At 40.6% G+C, this 11394-nt stretch overlaps 1 protein-coding gene across 3 annotated transcripts in view; it reads left to right on the top strand.

The window, feature by feature from the left end:
* The window catches only part of LOC138982839 (alpha-1,6-mannosyl-glycoprotein 2-beta-N-acetylglucosaminyltransferase-like), a 43290-nt gene extending 32244 nt beyond the window's left edge, over positions 1-11046 (top strand). For 2 of the 3 annotated variants that reach the window (XM_070356203.1, XM_070356204.1), the window contains exons 3-10: positions 2563-2862; positions 3869-3966; positions 4672-4771; positions 5479-5609; positions 6069-6144; positions 8840-8929; positions 9760-9884; positions 10231-11046. In XM_070356203.1, the coding sequence (XP_070212304.1) occupies positions 2563-2862; positions 3869-3966; positions 4672-4771; positions 5479-5609; positions 6069-6144; positions 8840-8929; positions 9760-9884; positions 10231-10459 (1149 nt within the window). In that variant the 3' untranslated portion in view covers positions 10460-11046. Of the gene's footprint in view, positions 1-2562; positions 2863-3868; positions 3967-4671; positions 4772-5478; positions 5610-6068; positions 6145-7269; positions 7296-8839; positions 8930-9759; positions 9885-10230 lie in introns of all 3 variants that reach the window. The other variant, XR_011460990.1, reaches the window with a different exon arrangement.
* Positions 11047-11394: the final 348 nt, after the last annotated feature.

Genomic DNA, 11394 nt, shown 5'->3' on the forward strand with positions numbered 1-11394 from the left:
TTGACAGGAATTTTCGTAGTTGCTGATATATTTTCGTCCATGTTTTGGACTTGTATTTTTCAGTAACTTTTGCGGTTTGGCCGCCATTTTGTGCGTCAGCATGTCTGACAGCGATAAAAAACGCGGCAAGGCTGATGTTAAGGGCAAAGTTAAATCCGTTTGAACAAGGGCTGTCCTTCCTCTTGACTCTGCTCGAGCCCATGAAACTCGGGCTTGGGCTTCCTCTTTGGCCGTTTTGCGGTCGAGGAGACTGGAGGATGTACTGCATACTGCGTACTGGCGCTCTGAGGATGTCTTCTTAAATTTTTATCTGAGAGACATCTCTGCTGTTCGTCAGAACGGCTCCAGAGCTCTTCCTGCCATGATTGCAGGAGGCCAGTTTTTGGCAAGGACTTGAGTGAGTTGGATTTTTCTTTTCCACCACCTTGTTGAAGCTATCTGCTTTATGTGATTCGGAGTAAGAATATGTAATTTAATCGAAAATTTTATAAGTAAATTTTCATTTGATTAATATACTTACCCGAATCACACAGTTAATTCCCTCCCGCCAACCCCGCTTATGGTTTTTTAGTTTTCTTTAAAGCCGTATGATCTTGACCACGTGTTGAGGAGCGGTAGTGACGTAGTACACACCAATGGGAGGTAACTCCCTGGGTGTGTAGTCATTACCATGGCTCCGTTTACACTTTCTTGTGGTGGGGTTGCTTCCCTTTAAAATTGTTTAAGACAGGTAGCCTTTTCAGACCTTAGCATCTCAGACTGTGTCAATGCTTTATGTGATTCGGGTAAGTATATTAATCAAATGAAAATTTACTTATAAAATTTTCGATTTAACTTGGGACAGGGGTTTTGGGCCTGCATACCTCTGCGTTCAGAACTTCTAAACTTACCTGCACAGTACAGCCTTCACATTTTTTTCACATACCTTTTGTGAAGACGTTGAAGTTGATGCTATTTTCATATCTTCAGCATTAGGATCAATGTCACCGTCAGAATCTCATGCAACATTGCAAGACTTGTTGCGCAGTGAAACGTGCCTGCTAGGCCATGAAGTTGATCAAACATTTGTGACAACAGCAAAAGCCATGCAGCTTCTTTCTGGTGCAGTTTCCAGTATTACGTGAACATTGCAAGTGTAGAAGTAGTAACGTAAATAACATAAATATGCTTGCTTTTGAAGCAAGCCTTCCAGTTTAAAATGAATTGGTGTGAACGGCAGTAGATTCTACAGCCTTAGGTGCTGAGAAACATTTTGAGGTAAGAGTAAATTCTACAGCCGCAGGGCTCACTGAGCTAAAAAAAAATTAAAAAAACACTTTGCAGGAACCTATTTTTATAAAGTGAACAAATCTGTTCACAATTGCAAATTGTCAGCCATCACCATTTGAATCATTGTCACTCGGGTACCGTATTTGACGGACTACAAGCCGCGACTTTTTTTTAAAAAAAAGCGCATTGCGGCTTATAAAAAGATGCGGCTAAAACGTTACCTAAACTTCAATCAATCAATCAATCAATGAGTCTTATATCGCGCATATTCCGTGGGTACAGTTCTAGGCGCTCTGCAGTGATGCCGTGTGAGATGAAATTTTATACGGCCAGTAGATTGCAGCCATTTTGGCGCATATTTACCTTTCACGGCCTATTATTCCAAGTCACACGGGTATAGGTAGACAATTATTAACTGTGCCTAAGCAATTTTGCCAGGAAAGACCCTTTTGTCAATCGTGGGATCTTTAACGTGCACACCCAATGTAGTGTACACGGGGGGAGGTTCGGACACCGAAGAGAGTCTGCACACAAAGTTGACTCTGTGAAATAAATTTCCGCCGAACCTGGGATCGAACTCACGCTGACAGCGGCCAACTGAATACAAATCCAGCGCGCTACCAACTGAGCTATATCCCCGCCGAATAGCATTCACCTAATGGAAGTCGCCGCGGATTTTCATTTTTCTCGATTAGCGATTACCGGTACTTTATTAGCTCTCTACTCAAGACTCAGCGCTTTTCTATTTCTTTCGCGAATCTTTGTTTGTCAACAAGATAGCGTACAGAGAAACACCGGATGTATCAGGATCTCGCGCAGGCGAGATTTCGATTTTTTTGTGTCTCGCGATAGTTGGAGGAGCGAGAGCCGCCATGTTGTGTTTTCGTCTGCTCGAAATGTGCGCAAAAATCGTAAATCATCCCAAAAAAGCTTATTCTGGGCGGGACTACATGTGTGTGTTGGTTACAAATTGTGTGTGTGATATTTTTCTTCAAACTTTTTCACTTTTCTTCTTTGTTTCACTTGTTTATTCTCGGAGCCGATTTCGCCAAATACCGTACTTTCGTTTGCCTGGTTGTTTTGATTGATTGACACGATCTGATTATATTTTTTTCGACGGCGGCTAATATAGTGACGCGGCCTATACGTGGCTCGTCCCAATTTTTTTGTTAAAAGTCGGGGGTGCGGCTTATAAAACGGTGCGTCTTGTAATCCGTCAAATACGGTAAGTACATGTGTACAGTTAATACATCAATGATTACTAAGCTACTGTTGTGTGTTGGTCTGTTGCAGCCTGCTTCCCTGCAGGGGCCCAGTCTCACTCTCAACACCAGCAACCTAGAGGAAATCAAGCAGGAGATCCAGCGTCTGAACAAAGAACAATATGTCCATAACCTTGACAAGTTTGGTCTGGCGCTGGGGTCAGAGAGCATTGTCATGGTGATTCAGGCCCACAACCGAGCGGACCATTTGAAGCTGCTGATTTCCTCGCTCAGCAAAGTCAGGGGCATTGACAATGTGTTGTTAGTCGTCTCACACGATGTCTACTCTCATGAACTGAACGAGCTCATTGGCAGCATCACATTTTGTCCCGTAAGTTTGTCTTTCTTACTTAGCCAGGTTATCAGTTTTTTTGTGTTTTGTTGAATTTTTAAGGGACTTGTAGGTGGATCCACGTAAGTTTGCGTTAACTGTAAGTCTTAAACACATTAAATGACCCATTTTTGGTGTCAGAATTATATATATTTCTCAGCTTCATTAGGCATCCCAGAAGCGGGTCATGCCCCAGTAAGTTGTTTTCATTTCCACTCAAGTCTCACCCTTGATTTGTTACTACGTGTATTTAACATTCACTGGTCATCTAAAATTTGAACATCATTGGTTCTGTGACATTCAAAGTATGCACATTTGTTTTGGGCGTTAAGGTTCTGTTTTGCTAATAATTGACAGACTTTGTCCCTTTATGTAGAAACTCGTTTTTGTAGTAGTACAATGTCAATTTTCTTATTCTAGTTTACTTCTACTGTGTGCCTGCAAAATGTTCTGAAGATAATGTTCTCTTGCTTTGAACATAAAGTTGTATTGTTAATTTAATCAATGAACAGTAAACTTAACACTTTTGGGGATGAAGTCATTGACTCAAGTTTTAAACAAAACTTTAACACTTTTACCATTTTGACCTCAAATCAAAAGAAAGAATTCACTAAAAACTTGCCTGTGTTGGTTGAGCACCTGGCCAGAGATGTGCCTGTTGGGATTATTAACGTTATATGTATAGCTGTTGGCTTGGTTGTTACCCCTGTATTATACCAGTGCATAGCTGTAGCTGTTGAAATATCATTCAGGTCTATTTCCCATGTTAGGAGTTGTGAGTGTGTTCAACAATTTCCTTGGGCATCAGGAATGTAACACTGGTCAAATCCATCACATGTTAATTTGACGTATCTTTTATAAAATCTTCCGAACTGTCTTCACTTTTGAAAGCAGAATTTGTCTGTCTATGTATTGGTATTTTCCTGTACCCCAGAACTCCAATTGTGACAAGGTCCTTCACGGCGACATTCTTTCTTTCTTGATGAAGTGTTGTGTTGTGTTTCAGGTCCTACAGATATTCTTCCCTCACTCCCAGCAGATTTACCACAACAGGTTTCCAGGAGAGGATCCCAACGACTGTCCGAGGGATATCAAGAAGGACCAGTGAGACATGCTTTTCAAGCATAGACTCTTGATATATTGTCTAGTTATCTTTTTTTGTTATCAAAACATGCTCGTAGTTGGTCACTGCTGATACTGAGGACTTTAAAATGTTAATTTCATTGTACGTTATCTGGTCCACACTGAAAACACACTACTGATTTAAAATTCATTAACGGCAAAGAATGTTTTTGTTGATAAGCTATTACAGTCACAGATTTCATGGTAATGTTGAACATTAAAGTATCTTCTGCAGTGCATGTATTGATGACTGTTTGACCTGAAGCACAGAGTAGGCATAGCCCTGTTACCCACTCAGGTGGTATGTAATGCATCCAGCCTAATGCAGTTTTATCACCGCTTTGTAATCTTCGCTGACTTCCATGGCACCATGCCTTGCCCTCAGCTTAGAAATTGTGGAACTATAGTGAGCAGCAAGCTGGTAGGTCACTCTTTGAGCCAGAGTTCTGGCATACACCTTTTGTTGAATTTTATAATTTGATACCAGTGGTTTTGATTTTAAGATTAAGAGTAAGGTTGCAGTTCAAAAACTCATTACCATTGAAACCGGACATTTATTGGAAGTGCATCTGTTTCAGAATTCTCACATGACTGACATATTATTAATGACCTGTAATAGATTGGGGTAAGGTTTGACTGCAAGTGATTGTTTTAAATCTTTACCAAATTTTACTTTTTTATGTACAGGGCTGTGTTGAAACAATGCAACAATGCAGGGCACCCAGATAAATACGGTCATTACAGAGAATCCAAATACTGCCAGACCAAACACCACTGGATTTGGAAGGTATGTACCATAAAAAGCTAAACTGCAAGTGATACCAACAAGACTTGGTTATAGCCATTGTGATTTCTTTTGGATATTAGGATCTGGTATTTTGACAAGATAACCCTGATCTGAGAAATTTATTGATAAGGCCTAAAAAAAAAATAGGTGTGGTTACGGTAACCCGACCTACCCTATTTTTAGGGGCCGACCCTATAACTTTTTTTTACATTTGTCAACAACAAACAAAAGAGTGCAGAAAACGCAATGAAAGCGAAAGCGCTCGAGTCGCACACTTATTTCCCTGTCAAGTAGGTTTAATTTGTACACATTAGAAAAAAAAGTTTAAAAAAAAAAGTGATTGCCTACCTTCCTACCCTATTTTTTTTGGCTATGTTACCTTAACCACACCTATTTTTTTTTGGCCTAAGCCATGTTCGGTTTGTTTGGTGTAAGATTGCCATGAAATTGTGAAGATAACATGCAAAAAAACCTGATGAGTTGTACTGGCGTGTACTCATGTGAGACACTTCTCTTGTTTTGTGTGTGTTTGTGTGTGTGTAAGATATTGTGAAGTAAATGATGCAGGCATGAGGGGGGGGGGGGGGGCGGGGCAAAAAAAAAAGAAAGAGTGTGTGTGTGTGTGTGTGTGTTCACTGATTTGTGTGTGTCTGTTTATATCTCTCTGTCTGTCTCTCTTATACTGACTCATGTCTTTGTTTTTGCAGCTACGGTTCGTATTTGAGGAAGTGAGACTACTGGAGGGTTATGAGGGCCATGTGTTGCTGCTGGAAGATGATTATTACGTGTCAGAAGACATTCTCTTCTCACTGCAGATGATGCAAAACGTCAGAAACAAGTGAGTACCACTCTTCTAAACAGAGTTGTCTGAAAGGCATCCGGCATTCACAGAATCACAGCCTTTTGTTTTTGTGCAAAGAGGTCAATATACGATGCAAACAGAATTGATACATCAAGGAGCGTTTCATAATTGAAGATTATCCTCCCTCTCTCTCTCTCTCTCTCTCTCTCTCTCTCTCTCTCTCTCTCTGTCTCTCTCTCTCTCTCTCTCTCTCTCTCTCTCTCTCTCTCTCTCTCTCTCTGTCTCTCTCTCTCACACACACACACAGACACACGGACCATGATTATGGTAAAATCACAATTTCAGACATTGGAAGACAAACATTAGATAACACATAATATTGAAGTTCCCAAAAAGCTCCTATGAGAAAGACTTCGCTGTACTTTCTTTGGAAGAATCAATTTCATTTTCTCTGTCCTTTTCTTTCAAAATTCTGTTGTTGTTTTTGTCTTGCAGAGACTGCGCAGACTGCCGTATGCTTGTTCTGGGCAACTACGACAAGTCTCAAAACTATAAAGTTAATGGGGGAAAGGTAAGGTTGAATTTACCTTGAGTGTTTCGATTGTAATTGAATGGCTGCAGAAAGATTGCAGTGCCCTAGTGTTGTATAGCTGTACAGAGTGGATATACATTTATATTTGAGTTGGAATTGTGTACAGAATAATTTATTTATGTATGGTGTTGTGAGGCGCTTAGAACTATTTTAGGATTTGCGTCATATAAATATCCTCATTATTAGTATTAGTATTTTTATTATTAGTATTAGTATTATTATTATGTGCACAAGTTGATAGTATTTCTGTCAAAGATGGACACTGCATGAAAAAACAGACGAGGCCTCCTTGCTGTTATCTGTTCAGTTATTTGTGTTTGTCTATCTATCTGTCTGTCTGTCTATGTATGTTAATGTATCGATTGGAGATTGGATTTCTCTTCTTTGAGTCATGTGATGTCAGAGGCCTACAAAACTTTATAATTGGGCGTTTCAGGTTGACCGAAACTTTAAAAGGAACTACAAAACACACGTCATGTGTTTGATTGCATGTGTGTGTGCTGTTCAATGTCAAAACAACAACAAAGTCAGTACATGACGTGTGTTTTGTAGTTCCTTTGAAGTTTCGGTCAACCTGAAACGCCCAAATATGAAGCTTGTGTGTTTGATTGCATGTGTGTGTGCCCGGGCTCGTTCAATCGTCAAAACAACAACAAAGTCATAGTACCTGAAAGGAATTCGATCGATACATAAATGTTATTTGCGTTTTTGACCAAAATATGACATTTTACACAGATCTCGACAGTCATTGTTCACCTCGATCGCTATCGCGGTCTCGGAGAACAATGACTGTCTCGATCTGTGTAAAATGTCATATTTTGGTCAAAAAAGCAAATAACGTATAATGTATGTGTGTCTGTCTGTCTTGTCTTTCTATGTGTGTCTGTGTGTTTACTGTCTTGATGCCGTGTGTGTTTAATGGCTTGTGTGTGCATATTGTGACGTGTGCGCGCTCGCTAGTGTATATTTGTATGTGTGTGTGTTTTTCGTGTGCAAACTATGCTAATATTTAAGACCTTAAACAAACTGTAAATTGAAGCCAGAATGAAATGAACAGCATGGTAACTATCGTTTTGGCTTGCTACCTGGGTTTCTGTTAACCAGATGAGAACTTTGCTCGCAGTCCACAGGTAATGGTTGGTTTTGATTGTGATTGTTATCAAACGTTAAACCAAATAGGTTTTGATTGTGATTGTTATCAAACGTTAAACCAAATAGGTTTGAATTTGTTTTGAGTTGCTGTTCAGTTTGGATTTTCTTAGTTAATCACATTTATTACCTTCCTCTTTTCTGTTTGTTTCACATGTTTATTCATGATTTTTAGTCCATTTTATTTTTAGTGGAGTTGAGAATGACTCCATGTTTCTTTTTAGCATTTATCAGCTGGTACCTTTCAATGCCTTCTGTGATAGTTTTAACAGACTCTAATTCACAGTCCTGCTTCAAATCATCAGGAGATTGACCTTAAAAATGATCTGCGGGAATCCTTATTACAAGTTACAAGTCATGTAATTCAAGTGGCATCACTCGGCTAGCTTTCACTTTCAGGCAAGGTGTGAAGTATGGATCAGGTATATTAGAGAAAGAGGTACAGACCCAGAGAGTTCCCCCTCATTATTTTATTTATGAAGCGTTTTCTTCTTTCCAATTTGTTGTGGCAGTAACTGTGGCAGTAACTGTGGCAGTAACTGTGGCAGTAACTGTGGCAGCAGTTTGTACAGTGCTCAAGTTGACTACAGTGGAACCCATCTGTCAAGACCCCCCAGTATAAGAATCCCTCCCTTTTTTTTCTTCTTCTTCTTCTTCTGCGTTTCAAGGGCTGAAACTCCCATGTGCACTCGTGTTTTTTGCACGAGTGGAATTTTACGTGTATGACCGTTTTTTACCCTGCCATTTAGGCAGCCATACACCGTTTTCGGAGGAAGCATGCTGGGTATTTTCGTGTTTCTATAACCCACCGAACTCTGACATGGATTACAGGATCTTTTTCGTGCGCACTTGGTCTTGTGCTTGCGTGTACACACGGGGGTGTTCGGACACCGAGGAGAGTCTGCACACAAAGTAAACTCTGAGAAATAAATCTCTCGCCGAACGTGGGGACGAACTGAGCTACATCCCCGCCCTGAAACTCCCATGTGCACTCGTGTTTTTTGCACGAGTGGAATTTTACGTGTATGACCGTTTTTTACCCTGCCTTTTAGGCAGCCATACGCCGTTTTCGGAGGAAGCATGCTGGGTATTTTCGTGTTTCTATAACCCACCGAACTCTGACATGGATTACAGGATCTTTTTCGTGCGCACTTGGTCTTGTGCTTGCGTGTACACACGGGGGTGTTCGGACACCGAGGAGAGTCTGCACACAAAGTAAACTCTGAGAAATAAATCTCTCGCCGAACGTGGGGACGAACTCACGCTGACAGCGGCCAACTGGATACAAATCCAGACTGAGCTACATCCCCGCCCTTCCCCCCCTTTTAAGACCTTGTTTTCTCTGATTTTCTGTTTATAACCTCTGAAAATTTACCTCCCTTTTGAGACTTGATTTTTTAAAGATTTAATTTAGGGGGGTTCCACTGCAGCAAAATACAAGCCTAGCTGCTTTTGAAGGAATGAAAGAAGCATGACAAGTGTCATTAGATGTTTATGTTTGGTTTTGATTATGTATAATTTACAGGTTGAAAGGGCCTACTGGATCTCTTCAAAACACAACATGGGTATGGCGTTCACCCGCAACTTGTGGACAGAAATCAAAAAGTGTGGAAAAGTGAGTCACTTATTTTGTTGTTGCAGTGTCATTGATGATATTTGTGTGATCCTGGTCTCTTTTTGCTGTGGACTTCATGTCTTAAAGCTGTGGTCTCTCTAGAACTATCCGGGGCTAGGTGTTCGAAAAGACAGGAAGTAACCAGCGCAAAAGTCAAGCGTTGAATGAAGCTGTCAAGGTCATGCGGGCAGTGTTGTGAGGGTTTCAGGCCGCCCTCTGTACATGATTCTCAGCCCTATCTTTTCAAACACCTAGCCCCGGATAGTCTTAGAAAGACCACAGCTTTAATGAAGCAATATATCTGGCACTAGATCAATCTGATGAATATATGTGTGAAATGTACAACTGCTGAAAGTTAGCTTTCATCAGATAGTAGCTAAAGAGTAATCTATATTTTCATCAGATAGTAGCTAAAGAGTAATCTATATTTTCATCAGATAGTAGCTAAAGAGCAATCTATATTTTCAAAAATGTGTCTGGAATGTACCAGAACTTCTGAGCTGGTGATGTAAATGACATTACATGGGTATGTTTTCTGGTATTATGGCAAAGCACCCTGAAAAGACAGTCACTGTACCTGTGATGTAAGACCTTTCTGATTAGCAGACACCTCCCATTAAGCGACACTTTCTGTCAATTACCTTCAACAAAATATACCTTTTAAAATACGAAGCTTCTTAGCACAGTTCTTTAGGAAACAACAAACATGGGAAGACATTTTTTTCTCTCTTTTTTGTGTGCTTTTTTATCTTATTTTTCCCCCCAAGTAGTTTAGTTATAAAAAAGAAATAAGTCGTTTTATATTTAATGTTGTTGTTTTTCCTACTCAGGAATTTTGTGATCATGATGATTACAACTGGGACTGGACACTGCAACATCTCAGCATGAAGTGTGTACCCAACAAGATACGTCTTCTCAAGATGAAGGCAACACGGGTTTTTCACATTGGAGAATGGTATGGTTCTGATGGATGAACATTACATTAATTAATAGATTAATGGATTGTAGGCTCACTTTCTTTTACCCATTACATCTCAACACTTAATTATGGATGGTTCAAGTGTGCTTGATCTCTCAGCTGGCGTTTGTTTTGGATATTTGAAGGTGGTTTTTCAAGGGTAACAGTTTGTTGTGAGCGAGAAGCCAAAAGAGAGTGATGGAGTGTGTGTGTGTGCACATGTGTGTCCTTGTTTGAGTGTAAGTGTGTGTGCTTGTTAGTGTGTGTATGGACGTGTGTGTGTGCGTTTGTTTATGTGTTCAGTATAGAGCAATAAGTAGTATTTTTCCCCTGTTTGTTTCAGTGGGATGCACACCAAGTCCAAGAACTGTGATCCTGCGGCCAAAGTGCGGCAAGTGGAGACGCAGCTCACACAAAACAGACAGTATCTCTTCCCCAACACCGTGGCGGTGGACGGGGACTCCAGGTTCAAACTGCGCGATCCTAAAGCCAACGGGGGCTGGGGGGACAACAGGGATCGCAACATGTGTCACAGCTTCTTCAACAAATCTATCCCACCTTTCCTCAGATGATAAATACAAATGTTTTAAGACTGGATTGAGGGCCATAAGTAGGTGATGCAAATGTGTCAAGTTCTACGGATGGCTGGAAGTCCTGCGCGTGGCTAGGTTACCTCGGGTCTGCAGACAAGAAATTGCCCTCTCTGTGTTTTGACTTCAGGTTCGGCAATAGAAGCAGTTGTTTTTATAATGCAGTGCCGTTTGCATTGATGCATCAGATGCAGAGAAAAGCAGTTGTGTTTGTCAGATTATGACCTTGTGTTGCATGGAATGATGTGAAAGACACCGGTGTGACTAAATTGCCCTGTGTACAGGTGTCACTGTGAGAGAAGCAAGTGTGTTTGATACAGAGATACCCCTCGTAAAAGACCTCCACAAATCTGAGAAAAGCAGGTCTGAAAAAGGAAAGAGTCTTAAAATGGGGGTACATTTACACAGGTTATCAACAGAAAGTCTGAGAAAAGGTATCACAAGGGAGGGAGTCTTAAAATGGGGGTACATTTACACAGGTTATCAACAGAAAGTCTGAGAAAAGGTATCACAAGGGAGGGAGTCTTAAAATGGGGGTACATTTACACAGGTTATCAACAGAAAGTCGGAGAAAACTAAGTCTTAAAATGGGGGTACATTTACACAGGTTATCAACAGAAAGTCGGAGAAAACTAAGTCTTAAAATGGGGGTACATTTACACAGGTTATCAACAGAAAGTCCGAGAAAAGGTATCACAAGGGAGGGAGTCTTAAAATGGGGGTACATTTACACAGGTTATCAACAGAAAGTCTGAGAAAAGGTATCACAAGGGAGGGAGTCTTAAAATGGGGGTACATTTACACAGGTTATCAACAGAAAGTCTGAGAAAAGGTATCACAAGGGAGGGAGTCTTAAAATGGGGGTACATTTACACAGGTTATCAACAGAAAGTCTGAGAAAAGGTATCACAAGGGAG

Source organism: Littorina saxatilis, linkage group LG12 (genome assembly GCF_037325665.1).
Source record: "Littorina saxatilis isolate snail1 linkage group LG12, US_GU_Lsax_2.0, whole genome shotgun sequence".
Taxonomy (NCBI): domain Eukaryota; kingdom Metazoa; phylum Mollusca; class Gastropoda; order Littorinimorpha; family Littorinidae; genus Littorina; species Littorina saxatilis.